General features: G+C 46.2%; 1 protein-coding gene and 1 long non-coding RNA gene across 3 annotated transcripts; one reads left to right on the top strand and one right to left on the bottom strand.

Annotated features, from left to right (window-relative positions):
- Positions 1-617: 617 nt before the first annotated feature.
- tmub1 (transmembrane and ubiquitin-like domain containing 1) lies at positions 618-3,382 on the top strand. 2 transcript variants are annotated; one of them, XM_063461711.1, is made up of 3 exons: positions 618-736; positions 1,830-2,322; positions 2,452-3,382. In XM_063461711.1, exons 2-3 carry the CDS (start codon positions 1,859-1,861, stop codon positions 2,801-2,803), a joined length of 816 nt encoding a protein of 271 aa, XP_063317781.1. In that variant the 5' UTR covers positions 618-736; positions 1,830-1,858; the 3' UTR covers positions 2,804-3,382. The 2 variants fall into 2 exon arrangements, with proteins under 2 accessions (XP_063317781.1, XP_063317782.1); XM_063461712.1 differs by lacking the exon at positions 618-736 and adding an exon at positions 743-962.
- An 11,680-nt stretch (positions 3,383-15,062) lies between these two features.
- On the bottom strand, positions 15,063-16,404 carry LOC134617544 (uncharacterized). The gene is made up of 3 exons (XR_010091540.1): positions 16,182-16,404; positions 15,822-15,885; positions 15,063-15,424 (listed from the first exon to the last, which is right to left on the bottom strand). It is a non-coding gene; the product is annotated as an uncharacterized LOC134617544 (long non-coding RNA).
- Between the last annotated feature and the right edge of the window lie 3,184 nt (positions 16,405-19,588).

The raw sequence follows: 19,588 nt of genomic DNA, 5'->3' as shown, positions 1-19,588 counted from the left end.
TTTCAGAGGAGGCGGGACTTTGGTCTGATATGTCATTTTTTGTTTTGTTTCATTTATTAAAAACTTTATTTGGATCTGATCTTGAACACGTTTCTTCTTCTTTACTTTTTGTTCTATACCGTTTAAAACTGTTACACTCTGCTTGTTTCTTTCTTCTGGTTACGTTATAAGGAGACGCTACGCTAATCGCGACCAGCAGAAATATGCATGCGCGGCCTCCACTGGGGGGTGATGGTTTTACAAAACCAAAGGAAAACAGGAGAGAGGAGATGGTTATATCCCGACTCAGATTTGGGCATGCTGGTTTGAATAGCACATTGTTTTTAATGAGAAAACACTGCACAGGGGAGCGTGACTGCAACAGAGAAGAAGAAACAATAGAACATGTTTTAGTGCATTGTCAGAAATATGCTCGGTGAGATGAAAGTGAAACTGGACTTGGTTGATTTATTTCGTAAGAACTGGAGAAGTTATCAGGTCATATTTTGTTTTTTAAGGCAGACTCGTTTGTTTGGGAGGATTTGATTCATTTTTGACATTCAGTTCACACTCCACACCAGTTGGTGGCGGTAATGCACCATTTTGCTGTTTGGCAACTGCCAATAAACAATATAAAGAAGAAGCCTCCGCTGGGTCCGCCGCGGAGCACAGCAGTAGAAGAAGAAGCGGCAGCAGGAAGTGATGCGGCTGTTAGCCTGCAGGCTAACGGGGAGGACATGAAGCTCCTGGACTGAACGTGAGTGACCGTCGACTCCTCTCTCCTCGCGCCTCTGCGCAGACTCAGACTGTGGATCAGTGGCTCCCTGGGAGCGCGAGCTGTTAGCGCGTATCTTAGTGTAGCGGTTAGCTGTTAGCTCGGACTTTAGCGGAGCTGATCCAGGTGAGCCCGGGTGGCTCAAATGCCCGGATCTTTCGGTGAAACGCAACCAACAACTGGTGCCGTGACAAGGCCGCGGAGACAGGTGAGCAAATACCTGAGCAGAGGGCGTCAAAAATACACTTGATTAACAACCGGATCAATCATGGATCGATACCTGCTGACGGCACACAGGAAACCGGAAGTTAGCGTTGTATCGGGACAAGTGTAAGGGCTTTTCATCCCGCTGGTTGGACAGCCACGCAGGAAGTGACGTGCGAACCGTCAGGGGAGCTTTTCCTCTGAGTGTGTTTCCCCAAGATAGAGTCCCAGAGGTCACCCTGTGGTGTGTGTGTAGTGGGGGGGGGGGACAGGACGCTTGCTCTGATTGGACTTTACTGGGCGCAGGTGTAACGTAGAGGCCGGAACTTTGAGGTTTACTGACCTGCAGATCTACATCTGCAGGTCACGACCTCACAGCTGATCAGTTTGTGTTTATCCAATGAAATAAGGTGATTTTACTAAAACCCGCCATACCTGTCCGATGTCGTCTAATGGCGATTACACGGATCCAGTTTGGGAGCCGTCGATAACCTCCCATCAGGCGACATTGTGAGGTTCGGCTTCCACCAGCCACAGGTGTCCTGCAGATGTTTGGACGTCGGTTTCCCTCGTGTGTCTGAGCCGTCAGCTCGCTTTGAGTTAGGAAGTAACTCTGTCGACCTGAGAGAGGAGCTCACCTGCTCGTAGTACTCTCACAGTATTGTATGTATCACCACACAGTACTGCCATACTGTTGTGTGACATTGGAGCTCTGTCTGTGGGACACCTGCCCCTAAAGGTGTGTTTTCTTTCTTTCCCTAGTTCATAAAAAGCTTCAGTCATGCTGGAGTGAAAGGACAAGTGAGGGGTTCTCAGGTAAACAAGAAGTGTGTGTATATACCTGACGCTAAGCTCCGCCCTCTCCCTACAGGTGTGTGAGCTGTGCTGACCTTGGCGGCGATGGCGCTGATCGAAGGTGTCGGTGATGAGGTGACGCTGCTGTTCGCCGCTCTGCTGCTGCTAACGGTGCTGCTGCTCGCCTGGATCTCCACCCGCACATCCGAGCCCCCTGAACACCTGTTCACAGGCTCCTCCCCTTTACAGAGGCCCGGGCAAACCCAGCAGGACACGCCCTTTTCATCCACCGCCGTCTCCTCATCCTCGCCCCCCTACCCACCATCCTCACCCTCCACCTTCTCCATGTCCTCGTCCTCACCTTCCTCCTCTGTGAACGACAGCTTCCTGACAGAGGCTCCCCCCACACTCGAGGATGGACAGGTGGGAGGGGACGGGGTGAGGCGCAGAGGAGGAGACGGGGAGGGTGCGGTGTCTCAGCGGAACATGGTGGTCAGACTCAAGTTCCTCAACGACACGGAGAGGACGGCGCAGGTCCAACCGCAGGACACCATCGGGTACATCAAGAGGTACGAGTACTGCATGTAATACTGCATACACTACTGCATAGTAGAGGAGGCGTTTCGGTAAACCTGAAGCTCCTCCTCCTGGCTGTGCCCTCGGACCTGTTTGCTGACCTCTGACCTCTGATCCTGCAGGACCTACTTTGCGGGGCAGGAGCATCAGGTGCGTCTCATCTATCAGGGCCAGCTGCTGCAAGACGACGCGCGGACGCTCGCCTCGCTGAACCTCGCCCATAACTGCGTGCTGCACTGCCACATCTCGCAGCACGCGGCGCGGGGGGTGGCGGGGGGCCAGCGGGCGGGAGACCAGGTGCGCGTGGCGCTAAACGTGGGCAGCCTGATGGTCCCACTGCTCGTGCTCATGCTGTCCGTGCTGTGGTACTGTCAGATCCAGTACCGCCAGTTCTTCACCGCCCCCGCCACCGCCTCGCTGGTCGGGGTCACCATCCTCCTCAGCCTGGTGGCCTTTGGCGTCTACCGCCGCTAGCCTCCCGTGGGCCGGCGGCGGGGATGAGACGCTACCTGCAGTTAGTGTTTCTTTCGGTTGCCATGGAGACGCAGTGAGGACAGAGACTCTTATCATTAGATCACACGTTTATCTTCATCATCAGCGTGCCTCTTTGATTTCTGTGGGAGGCACAGACACACCTGTCTGCCTCACCTGTGTGTGTGTGTGTGTGTGTGTGTGTGTGTGTGTGAGAGAGAGAGAGAGAGAGAGAGAGAGACAGCGTTTCAGCTTTTGGAGAAAATCTATTAAACCTTTAATTTATCCCGTGGTGTCTGAGTGTGTGTGTGTCACACCTGTACAGGTGATTCTGAGGGTGGAGCTGCTGCAGTCACATGGCTGGTTGGCATCACCTGATTGGCGGGGCGGTCAGCATTGGGGAATACAGATTTTTCCCTAGCGACAGGTGGTTGCTAAGCAGTCTCTAACCATCCAGGATCAGCTGATAATGGAGGCCATTTCCAGGGTGAAGATTATTATATGGGCTCTTATGTTTGACCTTTGACCCTCTGTGTAGCAGGAAGTGTGTAATGTTACAAAATAAAGTTGGATACAAAAAGCTCAGAATGAAAGAAGTCATGTGACGACCTCAGACCTTTTCTATAATGCGATTGGTCGGAGCTGCTGCTTTGACATGTTCACAGGTCACGGCTCCGTAAATCAAGATCCTGACGACTTGAACCAAAGTCACGAGGAGACGACTGCGAAACCTCAAAACTGTCAAAGTCGCCAAGATCACGTAAGCGGCACCAACTTCTCAAATACGAAGAAGACGGAGAGGTGCGCACTGTGGCCCAAAGTAAGGAGCAGGAAGACTGACCATCAGGTTATCAGGTCATTATCAAACCTACAAGCAAATATTAGAAATTCAGCTCCAGTTTGAATTTACTGCCAAAAACTTCAACCAGAGATCAATAAGTGAAGAAATAACAGCAGTGAAGACGCGCGTTTCCAGAATATAAAATAGGATTGTTGTAATAAACCTGAGCCCACTCACACTGACAGACACACAGTATGAAACTAGATGAGCTACATCGGGTCTGGAGTTAGGAGGAGCAGAACGATGTGTTCCTGTGCACAGGTTCAAACAGCTGATGGTTGGTGGTGTAGCAACACCACCTGCACGGCTCGAGATTCTCGTGATTCCTTCTAAAGGCACGTGGCCGATCGTGTTCCTACAGTAGACTTCAGAGACACGTGTGAAGATCAAATAACCACCACAGAAGCTGATGCAGTGATTGGACGTCCTTCTAACAGAGCGCAGGCTGAACGGCCTCACAGGAGGTTTCTACAAACGTTTCTGGGAACACATCAACGGCCTTTTACATCGAGTATTGGTAGGAATGTTTCAGACTTCCACTCTGCTGCCCACAGTGAGACCCGGACTTATCGCCTCAATTCCAAAGCCCAACGAGGAGCCTAAGAAACTCCAAACGTCTTCACTGCTCATCTTTAGATCGGATTATGGTCACCAAGATGTTGGCGATTCATCTTCAAAAGTTCAATAACATAAAAAATTTAAATGTTTTAGCCACAGATATTATCATAAGTCAGCAGATGACAATATTTTAAAAGATAAACTCCAACATCCACTAACTACTGAAAACTTGCTGTCCCAGGCAGCTGCACTACTGCTATTATCATCATCTGGTTTAACATTAAATGTTAGAAAATGGGAAGTCCTTGTTGTACCTGATGCACCAGAAAAAGATGTTTGTAACATTCCTGTTAACTGTTAACAAAATGAGACATTTGGGAATCTCACAAAGGACCAAAAACAAAATCAGTCTTAAATGTGGAGAACAAACTGAAGGAAACGAGGCCAAACTGAAAGAGATCGATCCATGGTGGACAGAATTTTATCCAACAAATATGGAAAGTTTATCCAGATGTATCTTCCTGACATGCTGCCATTCCAGACAAATGAACAAACGCTTCAGCCTCATTGCATGAAACACGCCTGTTTGATCAAAGATGGTAAAGATGGAGGTTTGAAAGCCGCAGACGTCCACAGATAAACTAACATCAAAGATGATGATCCTGGCACTCTGGTCCAAACGATTTATTCAGTGGCCTGAACTTTCTCCTTATCACACACTCCTGTCTGTGAAAACCTCTGTGAAACAGCTGTGGCTGTGACGCTGACGCCACAGCTTCAGAGGTCAGAGTTCAAATCTACGCTTGAGCTCACTCACCTGTGCACCGCACACACAGGTGAGATCGTACCTGACCAGCGCCCGGTCTGCCCGAGCTTCAACATTCACCTTCGTCACAGAGCCGCACACACAGATGATCACGGGGCTTTTATTTTGATAATTTGTTTGATATTTTGACATCAAACACCTGCACAGGTAAGCAGGCAGGAGGTCTGCAGGTGGAGTTCTGGAAGGCCGAGTGTGTGCATCAACACTGAAACACACGAACACGCCATGGATACAGCTGATCACATGACCTCTACAGTTTACAGGATAACTAATCAGATATCAATAACAGTGATGTCACCCGATCAATATGAGCTGATGGAGGCTCTTTCTTCTTCTCCTGAATGACTTTCTGTAGATTGTTTAACTGATGGACACAAACAAGCTCACCTCCAGCTGTGCAGCCAGATGTTGGTGTTGTGGAAATTTTAATTACCAAAGCCTGCAGACGGGATGAGTTGTAACAACACCTTTATTTCAGCTATCTCATGCATGAGGAGGGACGTCAGTCAGGGGGCACTGAAAGTCGTCTCTGACAATGAACAGTTCAGGTCCTTTTTATACACAGTCACAGAACAAAAGGCTTTTACAGTTGCAGTTCACACCTTGGCTCTAAACAGACAGACTCTCTATCACCTGTGTGAATCTCCCCCCCTCTGGGGTCAAGCCTTCCTGTGTGAGCTTCCGCATCCTGGGAGACATTCACCAGTTTCTCACCGTCTGTTTCCCAGCGTGAATGAGGTGTGAACCAGACATACTAAACTAAGTAACATGAAAGCAAGACAATACATTAAAGGACAATACACTAAAGAGAAATCCCACAACATTGGGCTGCAGCTTCCAGCAGCAGGACGGTCTCTGTGAGGGGGAGGGGCGAGGAAGACGAGGAACCTTCGCTCAGCTGCCACCAAACACACAGACCACGCTTTTACATTGAAGGGTGTGGCGGGCCGACTCGTCTGTTAGGGGGCGTGTTCTGCTTCAGTCACACCTGCCACAGGCTCAGATGCACGTGTTTGTCAGTGACATCACTGGACGCTGAGAAGACGTTTACGTTCGTGCGACGTGGCGCTTCAGAATGAATCGGGTTCACTTCCTGTGAGCGGATGAAGGACAGCAGAGAGTCTCCAGGTGACTCACCTGTGTGCTGAGTCTGTCCAGTACCTCGATCTGAAACAGACACGTGCGGCTGTACAGCTGGCCAATGAACAGGTCTGGACAGGTGAGCCTTTGCCTCTCTCTGGAAGTCCTTCAGGGTGGGCGGAGTCACAGCGGGCTTCGGCTCCTTGGGTCACAGCTGTCAGCCGTATGTGAGGAACTCCTGAAACACCAACCTTCTGTCGCTCCACCATAGCTGAGAATATGTGTTGAGCCCCACCCTCAGAAGCTCTGCCTCTTCTTTCACCTGCGTCACGTGATCAACTCCTGTTCCAGCACAGAGAGCTCTGGATTTTGCTGCAGAGACACCTGCAGAGGCACGTACAGGTGAGCCATGCAGAAAGGGAGAGACGAGTGAGAGAACAGGTGTGCATGCAAGAGTGATATCAGGTCACCTGGTAGTTGCCATTGCGACTCACAGAGATCCGGAGCGGCAGACTTGCTGTGGCGTAAACATCGCTGATGATGGTGCTCATGAGGTGTGACAGGTCGCCGCCCCCTGACCCTTCAAATACACTTCCTGTTTCCTGTAGCTGCAGACTGACTGCAAACAATGTAGCCCCAATGCCGCTCAGCACCGCCTGCACCTGTACACACAGGTGAGGTGAGAAGTCCCCCTGGTGCACCTGACTTCAGACCCCAGCTTCAGTACCAGCCATTCAGAAGCCAGCAGACAGGTGTGCGTGCTCTGGGTCTGACTCACCTTGAGGCTGCAGCCGAGCTCGAGCTCTGCAAGGATGTTTGAGGATGAATTTGGCGTCTGAATCCAGCTCACAGCTCCACTCTGGCCTCACGGTGCCTCTGAAGTCCTACAGAAGGTCCATGAGCTTCTCAGACCTCTGCTGGACCAGCCGGGACTCACCTGAGTCAGCACACCTGAACAGGACACAACTGTTACCTGCCGAGTCCAGCGGCCATGGAACGGCAGCTGGGACAAATGCAGAGTTCATCCAAAGGTCACCAGCAGTCAGCATCTCAGTCACAAACTCTACCATCCTGGAGAGCCCAACCTTTCCATCTTTTATTTACAGCTGTAAGGTTTACACCAAACACAGGAAGGAAGGAGGAGGAGGAGCCTGAGTGGGCTGTGTGCGTGTGAGTCTGTGTGTCAGCCTTACATTGTTGTAGCCCTCCATGGTGCCCTGGGCTTGGAGGCGGAGCTGCTGAGTCCAGCTGAGTCGGGCAGCGGCGGTCGGGCTGACTCTGCCGAACGTCTCCGCCTCCTTCCTCTGACGGTAGAACAGCAGCTTGGTCTGATCCAGATCTATTAGAACCAGCTTCACCAGCCGTGCCAGGTGAGGGCGCAGGTGGTGCTGGAACAGGGGGCGGTCCAGGACAAAACCAAACATGTTCACCAGCTGCAACACAGAACCAGATCAGACTGGACTGAACTGGATCAGACTGGAGCAGTCCTTTACTGCGGACAGCGGTTCCCCGCAGTCCTCCGGGGCCTGGCTAAGCACAGACACCAGTCGCCAGTCCAGGTCAGACACCTGCAGCTGGAACTGATCCAGGTGGAGCTGAAAGCTCTGAAGGGGAGGAGTCACAGTGATGCAGGAAGCACCTCACGTTAGCAGGCCGACACCAGCTGGTCCTTGGGGTCGGCGGGGTTGCACCTGAGGTTGGACAGGTGCGTCATGTGACCCAGGAAGTCCTGGTAAGTCTCCTGAACCACGTCGGTCCACTTCCTGCCTCTGGCCCCGACTGTCTCATTCAGCCCGTACAGCTGCAGACTGGAGCAGAACACTTCCTATTAGAAAGGGCAGGCATTAATCAGCAGGAAGTGATGTCACATTCTCTGAATGGATGGAAAGTGTTTAGTCTGAATGTCTCTCTGCATCCCAGCATGCACTGCTCTGAAGGACACAGGGCGTCGGTATGAGCAGGTGTGACGATGAGTTCAGGTGATTACGGCAGCGCTAACATTATGACTTGCAGGTTTTGGACTCATCTCATTGGCTGTTTGTTGCAGGTGGATGTCAGTGCCACGACCTTCTCTGTGCTGGACCCAACGACCAGAGCTGATGTGAGGAGGTCTGGGACATGACCAGGAGGGGGCGTGCTCACACAGCGCAATCTTGGAGGAGATCGCGTCAAACCGAATCGTGCGACACGTGACACGAGCGCCGGCGTGGACCTTTGACGTGCTTTAGTTTTGTCTGATTAGCCACATGAAAATCCAAGATGGTGGCCATTTTTCAGGACTGCTGCTGGATGACGTGAAGGTTCCTTAGTTGGTGCTTCCAGAAGAGACCAATCCTGATGCAGGAATCCAAACACTAGCTCCACCCACTCCACCACCGTGCTGTCACAGTCATGGAGATTATAGTCTGACAGCTTCCTGATGGAGCAGCCATGACTTCCTGTCAGCAGAGGTTTGTCTGCGCGCACACACACACACACACACACACACACACACACACACACACACACACACACACACCCGTGTACTGTAAAGTAAGTAAAGCGCTATACAAATACAGGCCATTTACCATTTTACTGGTCACACATCACTGTCGGGCCGTCACCTGTGTCGAGGTCCAGGCTGATGCTGATGAGCGTGAAGCTCCTGATTGGCTCCAGCTGCCCGTCTTCTTTGACCTCCATGTGTGCGTCTGTCTGTTTTGCAACTGGGTGATGATGATGATGTTGGTGGTGGAACATCAAAGTTCTGCCACAATGTGTCCAAGGAAAGCATAAATTCATTAACAGTTTGATCCAATGTGTCCGAGTAAACAAACATGAACGATTATCAATCAAATAAGCCAGGATTAACATCCACACAGGAAAATACAATGACTTCATTAACTTACCACTCCAGCCTTTTAACATCATGAAAAACATTTGACATCATTTTTCAGAAACGTTGGAGCTTAAAAAGAAATACTTTTATCAGACTTTCCAATAATCCAAATGTTATTACACATTTCATATTTTCACGTATTTTCAAAAGCAAGCGGTTCATGAACGCTGAATGACACGGCTGTAGCGGTGGCATTGAAATGTAATTATTATGTGATTGCAGTGTTCAAAATTTGGTGTTTAATCTGGATTCGTGTTGTGTTGTCGCCACCTACTGGTGGACCTGAGTGTGGCGCTTTGTGGTGCGCATGCTTTGGGGTGATGCTCAATTAAGCGCACATGTCACCAGAGACTGAAGGCTCGAGCCAGAAAGAGAATGCTGGCTTGTGTAAAAGGTGGAAATATAGAAGATATGGACTACAATTGCTCATGAATGTTCAGTATAAAGGCGCACACAGTATGTCGGTGCATTTACTTTGTGTGTATGTTTTATTTGAGTTGTAATTTTTGTTCTGCTGATGTAATATCCGTGTTTTTCATTGATCATTTCACCATAGTTTTTCACAGTGTTTGCTGGTGAAAAGAAGATTAAAATACTGGCTAAACATCAGTTGGAGCATGGCCCTTTATTCTACTTCGAACATAAAAAACCTTCACGAGCAGTTACAACGGCCGCTAACGAGCTACAGTGAGGCTGTCCAGCCTCCGGCACAGAAACAGTCATGTTACCAAATCACAACAGTAAAGCTAATGCATTATAATCTGACTTAAATGATCTGTGACAAACAGAGGGCTTCACTGTTTCAGTAACAGCATGCACCTCCATCAGACAGCTGAGCTGTTTAAGACAAACAGAGACAGAGGCAGTAATCATGGCAGCTCTGAGCTCAAGATCCACGAAGCTGGGGTCTGTCACACCGGGCAAGACCACAGGTGCAGGCCTGGAGACGCCCCCTGGGTGGTGGTTAGCTAAGATCCCGTGGGACTTCCAGATACAGACAGACAAGCTGGTGATGGCTAACCAACCGGACATAGTGGTGGTGGAGAAGCAGAGGAAGACAGCTGTAGTGATACCAACATCAGGAAGAAGGAATATGAGAAGCTGCAGAAGAACCAGGCGCTCAGAGAAGAGCTGGAGGGTGAAGGTAACAATGGTCCCAGTGTGGTGACTCCTGAGCCAGGCGAGTGGCTCCAGCAGATCCCGGGAACAACATCGGAGATCTCTGCCCAGAAGAGCGCAGTCCTAGGAACAGCTGAGATACTGCAGGACCCTCAGGCTCCCCGGCCTCTGGTAGAGGACCCCAGCTTGAAGCCTGCTGGGCGAGAGCGGATCAATATTTGTTTATACTTTATTATTACTTCAGTCTTTATGTAATCAATTAATTGATGTTCTTTTTTTTATCCTATACCCAAATTATATTCTTATTTTTTACTTATTCCTTCTGTTATGTATTATGAGTACCTGCGGGGTGCAGTATCACTGATCTTCCACCGGATGGAGCCAGATAGTCCTTTAGCTTGAGCTGGCAGCAGTTCACTGTAGCGCCGCTGTGATGAGCCGAATATGTTCAAACAGAACAAAGTCACATTACAGCCCTGTGTGCTCACCGTCACACTGAACGACATGAACTGAAATAATACAACATGTTACAAAGATAGCTCCAATATATACCAACAGCTCAACTATAAATATGCAGAATATCACAGAGGTGCATTGTGGGTAATCTCACTCTCTGGCTGAACGGGAAAATCAATTCCTCGATTGGACTTTCACACCAACACAAAGGTGAAGTAAAAAAACAACTATTTCCTTTCTTTAAGTTAAAAAGTCCAAAGTTCGACCTTTGCAGCGAACACACTCCGACTGTTGAGGATTCTCCGACGGCCGCCGATCGGTCGCTCTTGACGGGATTTTTAACCAAACTGAAGCTTTAACAACACCACGTGGTTCCTGCCTTTCCGTTTGGGCCGCCTCGGTTCTCTTTATCCGGTCGATGGTCTTTGTCGGCACCAGTTTGTTGGTTCTTTCACGAGAGAAGATCTTCTGTTAAACTTATTAAGCTGTTAAAGTTTGGAGTCAAAAATGGCGCCATGTCTGTTCCTCGGCTCAGCAGGGACATAGAGCGCCACCCCCAGGCTGTCAGCAATCTTAATGTGATTGGTTAAAAGGGTTCAAACTGGGTCAAACTGGGTCTCGGCTCATCTTCGCCCCCTGTGGCCGTATGAAGACCACTCTTCCCACTTCACCATGGCAACCGTCTCTTGTCCTCTGGTCAGCCCTGCAGAGAGGGAGAGAGAGCGCCTACACCTAGAGGTGCAGGTTTGTTTTGGTCGAGCTAGTGTGCTCCACCTCCGCGGTGTGCGGTAGAGCTCCGTCAGCACTGGGGTAAGAACAAGATAGAAACGTGTGATTTCAATTGTGAGGGAGAAATTAAAAATACTGAGGTGAAAGACCAAAAACAGGTTGTAACATGAGCTCCTGCATCTCTGTGCGGACTCAAGCATCAATAATCAGTCTTTGCTGCAGCTCGTCTGATAAACTAACTGAGGTGGAGGAAACAGTGGTGCTGTGATACTTACTGCATGGACCAGAGACACTGAGAGTCCAGGTGAGACGTGCCAGTACCCACGGCACAGTCCCTTTCAACAGCAGGCTGCATGTTTGCTCATTCAGACTTTGGACAGACTGCAAAGAGTTTGCAAATACAGTCCCCATCAGAAGTTCACGACCACCTGAAAAATCACCAAAAACCATATTTGCATGGTTGGGTCTTTGCGAGGTTCCAAAAACAAGGTTCAAAGGTGTTTTGTCTCACTCCCATTTCCTCTTGTTGCAGGTTGAAGCTCAACTTGGAACCTCGTTAAGATCCAAACATGCAAAATGTGATTTTTGGTGGTCTTAAACTTTTGATTGTACATTCTGGGTGAAGGCGACAGTAAGAAGACCTCCATGCTGTCTCACCTGAGAAAGGTTAATGAGGCCTTGCTGTGGAGCCGGTCGTGCTTCTGTGGACATTCAGTTTGGGGAAAGTGTTCACACTGCTGTCTTGTGGATGTGGACGGTGTCTTTGTGGATTTTAATGACAGAGGAACGTTAGCTTGGAGAAACACTGAAATCATCCTCAGGCTGTCTGTGAAGGTTCTCAGTCCTCCAGCGCGTCGTAGCCTAAGGAGCTCGGAAAGAAAAGCGTCTGGACTTCTTTAAGTTTCTTAAAGACGTTTCATCCGAGAAGCTTCTTCAGTTCTAAGAGCGACTGGCGGAGAGTCCCAGATTTAACCCTGTGGGAGGGTCCCCAAGAGAGTCGTAGAGCCCCTGTTGATCCTCCACCTAATCACACGAGCTGATCGCTAACATCGTACACTCCTCTCTTATCTCTGGTTCTGTTCCATCTTCTCTTAAAACTCAACAATAACTCCAATACAGATAAAGAATGATTCAGACCCTCCAATCTAAATAATTTCAGGCCAGTTTCAAATCTGCCTTCATAGCCAAAATTCTTGAAAAGATGGTGGCTGCACAGGTTCATGGACACCTCAGTGGAAATAACTAACGAACAGTTTCAGTCTGGTTCCCGTTCTTCTCACACAAACAGCTCAGGTAAAAATCCCCAATGATGTTCCGCTTGCAGCTAACTCTGGACTCATCTCCATCCTCATTCTCCTTGACCTTACAGCAGCATCTATTGGTATCAGTGTCACAGCACTCGCCTGCTTTGCCTCTTATCTGCATTATTATTATTATAATAAGAGAGAGACCACATCAGAGAGCGCTATGGTTTCATCTGGATCCAGGGTGAGTTTCTGGATCTTGTCAGTGAGGTCGGTGGAGTTGATGCAGTGTGTTCCCCACAGGGGGCGCTGGGATGGTGGGGAGGTGTTTGGAAATGTTGTAAGTGGCTGAGATTATGCTGCTAACAGAGGCTGTATCCCGATTCAAGGGCTGTGTCCCAATCCAGCGACCGCACGCTTGAAGTACGCATTTTGAGACCTATTACGTCACAGTGACGCGACGACGGCTGTCCCAATCCGAAGTATACTCCAAATGCGCCGTCGATTTCCCCAAATATCAAGCGTGGTCCGGTGCACGCTTCATGGTCCCATATATCCCACAATTCATAGCGCGGCGGTGGGTGTGGATAATTTAAATACGGCAGACGGCTGAAGCGGAGCGGCCGAAGAGTGAACTGTCAAAAGTAAGTACTGAATATTATGTCACTTATTTATGTGCGAATGTTTAATAATGAAGAACATTAAAACATTCCTGTTGGCCACATGTCGGCAAAGTTATGTGACGTTAGTGATGTTTGTACTAACTTGGTTTTAAAGCCTCTACTTTCAAATATACGCCGTTCAATAGTCGACCTTAATCTTACAGAGAATGTGATGATTTTATGGATAATTAAAGTCAGTCATATATCCACAAACACAACAAGCTGAAAGTCAGTGATGCTGCTCGGTTTGCAGTCCTGAATATCACGGCACAAGCAGGATTCACTGCACTGTTAATGTTAGCTATGTTATATTGCTGCCTCTGTTCGGTGGTGTCGAGCCAAACGGACTTTAACGTGTGTTTGAACGAGCTGACGGTTCACTCGTTAAGCTGAAAGAAAGATGCTTTAATCACAGGAGTCACACATGTGTCCACTGGACCATCTGGGAACTCTTCTTGTTTAGCACTCGTAATAACACAAACACTAAATCCTCCTTCTCTTGTGCTGTTTTGTAGCAGTGTATACACCTGAGACTGTCACCTGTCTGTCTGTCCTGCACTCTCTCTCTGTTTCTTTCTCTCTGATTGTGGAATAAAAGTATGAACATGTATTTATAAGTTACACTTGTGTTTGAATCCTGCAGCTTATCACACATTTGATTTCCTTGTGTGACAACTGCAAGTGTCCAGAGTGAGGACAGACTGAGGGACCCACTGCTGCACATCATCTGTGAGGCTTTGCACCCCTGATGATCCACCAGGACAAACTCAGCAGTGTGTGAGGAAGAGGAGGAGGAAGAGCCAGCAGCAGCTGACAGATGGAGAGAATAGACAGACTGTTCCCTGTTTGTGAAGGACTGCTAGGAAAGTTTAACATCACTAATGTCTGTCCTGAATCAGTCTTATTAGGTGATGTTCAAATAATGTTATCATTCCAGTGTTTTCAGTGTGGGAGAAAGTACTCAGGGCCTTCAAGTTACACACTATGAAAGGCAGCAACAAGTTTAATATTCAGAAACCTAAAGTATGTATCAGCAGCAGAATGGAGCTAAAAATAAATGTTTGTTTCAGTTCTATGAAGCTTTGAGTATTTTGGATTAGTAGCACTGCTGTGTTTGTTGCATCATATTGCTGTAATTGTTTATATGCTTTATATATTCTGAGGTAAGTTGATCTATAGTGTTACATCATATTCTATAAGGATGTTATGTGTTTGTTTACTTTCTGCCCAGTTTGACCCACACTGTAAAATCTAATTAGTTCCCAGAACTCAAAAAAATTATGGAAACTCGTTGCCTCAAAAAAATTGAGTAAAGCTTAGCTAAAAATGACTAAGTTAGGACAACTTATTTATTTTGAGTACTCTGTACAAGCTCATTTGTTCCCAGAACTCAAAAAAATTGGATCAAGTTTACGTAAGATGACCAAGTTAGGGCAACTTACTCATTTTGAGTACACTGTACAGCCGTGTTAGTTCCCAGAACTCAAAAAAATTATGGAAACTCGTTGCCTCAAAAAAACTAAGTACAGCTTACTTAAGATGACTGTTAGGACAACTTATACATTGCAAGTCTGCAGCATTAAGAATAACTTGATATTTCTGACTTTCTGACAATACTAATTGTTTACCTACTGACAAACACTTCAAGTTCAACTAAATGAAAAAACAATTTGTGGTACCATGAATATGATTAAAAATAATTAACAACAATTTTTGTAATGATGTTAAAATGAGCCCAACTTTTATTTTCAAACACAACAAAGTACAACAGCCAACATACTGGACACTGTTCTGCTGAATAAAAATGATATTGCCATCACTGTTATAATCTTACAATGAAACAAAGTCTCAGATGTAATTATTCTGAAAATAAGTTTAGGCCTACCACAAGTTTGTTTTGTACTTACATTATTTATATAATCAAAATAAAATATTTATTGTTCTGTCACAAGTGCAGTCTCTAATTTAAACAACACATTTGTTTTTCATTCCAACACATGAGCTGGAATGTTGTAATATTTTAAGGATGCTTGTTTCCAGTCCAGGCATTACTGCCTGAATGACTGTCATGGATCGAGGTGATCCAAATGTAGGTGCAGAAGAAAGTCTTTAACTTCCCTTACGTACAGTGGCAGTGGATGTGGGTTGGAGATGCAATGAGCTTGAACCTGCAGGCGACCATCTTCACTGACCACACCATCTGTGACGGAGGACTCATCTCTCCTGGTGTCCTGCAAGCAAACAATCATATTTTTTGGAACATGAACTTAATTGCTTTCTTAAAACATTTTTTTCTGCTTTTGGTATAAAACAGACTCCAATTTAGACAATCTCAGGCTCCCTCCCCACCGGAGAGGTGACATTCAATGTCCCAAATTGTCAGTCTGGATAGCCGTGACCACCACACAACACACAATAATGTCATGAAAGCATCATTTTAAAAAGGGCTATGCAAACATGGCCAATAACTTTCATTCTAATGATGTGCAAAATGATTTGGGCACAAAACAAATTTTGCTGTTAGAAAACTTGCAGACTTCACTATATACAGTGTAGACCCTCTAAACTAAGTTTGGGATGTGATCTTTCAGGAAATGCAGACCAAACTGTTGTTGTTTGTTTACTTACACAGCATGTCTTGTAGAATTAACTGGAGTCACCAGCAACAGCATAGTGCAGTCATATCTCAAGTCTAATAACAGAAGACAGGAAAAGATCAGTAAAGAACGTCTTGATGCATTCTCAATCATCCAGGAAAGTAAATCTCCAAAAGTTGAATCTGTTCATCTGGACGTTTCTTCCACAAAACGCTACGTCCAGATGAACAGATTCAACTTTTGGAGATCAGTAAAGAAACAACTTCCCCAAACCAAAGCACAAATACAACAATAAGTAAAACAGGTTGATCTAAAGTATGATTAAAGTTCAGCCTGATTAATATAAATGTCACTGACAGTTGCTAATATATTGGAAAACCAAAACACTTACCACTGAGTTGATGTCTTTCTGTCCAACAGCAGGAGTGCTGGTCCCGAGCCTCAAAGACAGTAAGAAGCAAGCAGAGGGAGAAAAAACAGAACATATTTCAGAAACTGATTTGATCCTTAATGGCTGTGCAATCATTGTAACATAGAGTTTGCTTATGTTGTTAAATAAAGGCTAGATTTGACATTAATAGATGCCACAGATGTTCAAAAGCTGCCACAAAGCATGAAAAAATAGACGTCTCCAAAAACGTCGGAGCATTTTTGCAAATATGTGATGTCTTGATAAATCGAGCAGATATTTGAACTTTACACAGCTACATTCTTGCCTGAAAATATCTTAAAAGTTTATTTTGTGACCCAGAAAAAGTAATAAGTTTTTTAGCCGCGCTCCTCCGCCATTGCCGCGCTTACAAGTGCGCACAGGCTCCGACAACCGTGGCCGACAAATGCGATCCTCCTTTTCCCCAGACTACCCTTTCTGGGTCACAAAATAACCTTTTAAGATATTTTCAGGGGAGAATGTAGCTGTGTAATGCTCAAATATCTACTTAATTTATCAAAATATCACATATTTGCAAAAGTGCTTCCACGTTTTCGGAGAGCTCTGTTATCCACCCCCCACACCTATCCCACCCCTAACGGCTGCACCTCCCAAAGAATTTTGTCTGGGCTCTTATCTCACTTATTTATTTCAAACAATCAACAGAAAATTTCACCGACATAGTTTTATGTAAGGTTTTTAAGGCTGTGGTGTTAATTTTTAAGTAACATGAGCCCAGCGGCAGCAGCAACGCTAGGCTAACACTAACTAGCTAGCAAGATTTTAAACCTGGTGCTAAACTAAGAGAAGCCACAAAATCAGTTTGAATAAGAGTAAACATTTACTCACCAAGTCAGTGTATCAGGTAAAGATCCACAGTAATGACAACAATAATATCTTGAGCTGAAGCTTCTCCAGGTTTGCTCAACATATTCCATAACAAATGCACCGTGAACATGCGGACTGATCCGCGAGGGAGGAGGACGGTAGTCACGTGGCATTTTCAAAACACATCTTTCATCCTTCCGCACTGAGAAGCAAAACTTCCAGCTTACTTAGTTTTTCTAAGTTAAGACAACTCAAATTAATCGAGTTTATCAGCGTTTATGCATAAAAAGTACTGGTAACTTATTTAAATTGAGTTCTAATAACAAATTGATAAAAATTGAGTTCAGCCTATTTAATATTTTTAATTAAACACAATATTACATTTTACAGTGCATTTAGCAGAAGTCAGCCTGTTTAAGGCTCTGATATCTATTCTGTATGACTTAAAGCAGTTATGACATGGTCTGATTTTCTCACCCAATAAAGGAATATTTCATATATCAGTCTACTCTTCATTCTATCAGAAACAGTTATCACAGCTCGTACATTTTCTTTTTACACATATATGTAAGCATTGAGCCAAATTTAGTAATGCCAACATATTAAACGAACAATATTTGTCTCTTATATATAATACACCTATATATGCACTGTCAAAGATATTTGTCTTTGAGTGAAGATTTAAGGTGATAGGAAATATAAATAACTGCAACTTGAATCTTTACTGAAGCTCAGTATTTGACACAGAGTTCACTCACATGTGCTGTACCAGTGTACCTGCACATGTGATGTGACAATAAAAGTGATTTGAGAGTTCAAGCTCACTGCTGTAATAACTTATAATGATTAATATAATAACTATAATATTGGCCATATTATATTTACACTGACTTTAGTCTCATGAACAACATCAGCTAATTGTTATTTACTAGCTAATCTTAAACGACTGTTCAGTACAGAAATGAAGCCCAACTATCATGTTTTACAGTCCTGTGGTCTCAGCCTCAGATACTCAACTAATCACACAAAGCTCACGTAGAAACAAATGAACAAAATATGTTCTCCTTCATTTCTGTCAAACAAAGCTGTATGACACGTTTCCAGCTGTTAGTATCATGGTTGCTAGGCAACCTGGGCAGCGCGACGGAGGCTAGACCGTTCCATTTCACAAGCCTCGCACTTCCGGCCTTAGCGGTCTTTGAGTACGCGGCCCTTGTGGACCGTTAAGGCTGCGTACTTTAAGGCTGCAGACCATGAATTGGGATCCAGCCACAGCCAGTGGGTCTGAGTGGGGCTCCTTCTTTGTGGATCTTAGGAAGTCTGTACCCAGGGTTTAGCGCCCCCTGGGTACAGACACATGGAGGGTGCTCAGTCAGTTTGTCCTTTTCACTTCTTGAAATCAACCGTAACTTTCATGGTTCATGTCATGTTTGTGTGCTTGTGTTTACAACAACAGTGCACCTCCCCTCGCTGGCTGATAATATGGTGGACCAGCCAACAACAGGGGTCCTCTTGGGGACACTCCCACGGGACTGTCCTCCAGCTGTTGTTACTGCTCCTTGGACAATCGTCAGGCTGTGATCATGTGACTGTCTGAACATCACTGCTGCACACGCGCCCTGCAGGTAAATGCTGCATCATGAGCAACACCTGAGCCAGATGTAAAGAAGCCTGAATGACAGCAGAGTGTTTGAGCAGACGCTGCAGCTCTTCCTGTCTGACTCACCTGTCTCCTTACTTCGCTCCCAGCTGTCAGTGTGGGACCAGTGTGCGGTCAGGCCTGGGCTGCACCGGTTGCTCTGCCAGGCTCTGAGCTTTTCCTGCAGCTTTGAGGAGAGTTTCCAGGCTTGGTGGATGGTGTTGGGTGGAGGCTACGGGTGGACGGACTGGCTCTCGTCTCTAGCATAGATAACACAAACAGCTACATACGCACACTCAGCTGACTGCAGGTTTCCAGCCTCTGCACAGTGACTGAAACCAGCAACAAAGGGCTGGGAGGTCAGTTTATGATCATTGTCAGGGACCGAGCAGCGAAGCATAAAGGACACGGGTGTTTCATTCAAAAAAAGGGTTTTATTGACCCAAAAATATGAAAATATATTTAACAAAGCCAAAAAACTTCAACAGGCAATAAAAGAGGCCAACTCAATAAACTAAACTCAAGATAACAATGAACGAAATTCAGCAAACATAAGACAAACTGGCCTGCTGACACACGGGGAAGTTAAATACTGGTTTAGCTAAACCAAATGACACAACATTTGGCTGCCACATAACCAACTAATACAAAACAATAAACAAACTTGAAACAGGCAGTAAAGCGTGTGGTTTCATCCAGTTAGGCTGTCAGTGGTACTCCAGCTCTCCCAGCACAAACCGCAGGAACCTCCAAGATGTTTTAATATAAAACAGAACTTTGACCTTGCAGTGTTCATATGTGTGCACGCCATATAAACTTTATTCAATGAATACATTTAATAAAGAAATAAATATTGAACAATAAGTAGAATATATTAAAGTAGTGACTGCAACGTAAACTA

This window comes from Pelmatolapia mariae, linkage group LG18 (assembly GCF_036321145.2).
Source record: "Pelmatolapia mariae isolate MD_Pm_ZW linkage group LG18, Pm_UMD_F_2, whole genome shotgun sequence".
NCBI lineage: Eukaryota > Metazoa > Chordata > Actinopteri > Cichliformes > Cichlidae > Pelmatolapia > Pelmatolapia mariae.
This window is presented reverse-complemented; position numbering and strand designations above follow the sequence as displayed.

Excerpts from the sequence above, each read along its gene's own strand:
- tmub1 (XM_063461711.1), top strand. The coding sequence starts at position 1,859 with ATGGCGCTGATCGAAGGTGTCGGTGATGAGGTGACGCTGCTGTTCGCC. Across the intron at positions 2,323-2,451 it reads ACCATCGGGTACATCAAGAG|GACCTACTTTGCGGGGCAGG; the intron begins GTACGAGTACTG and ends CTGATCCTGCAG.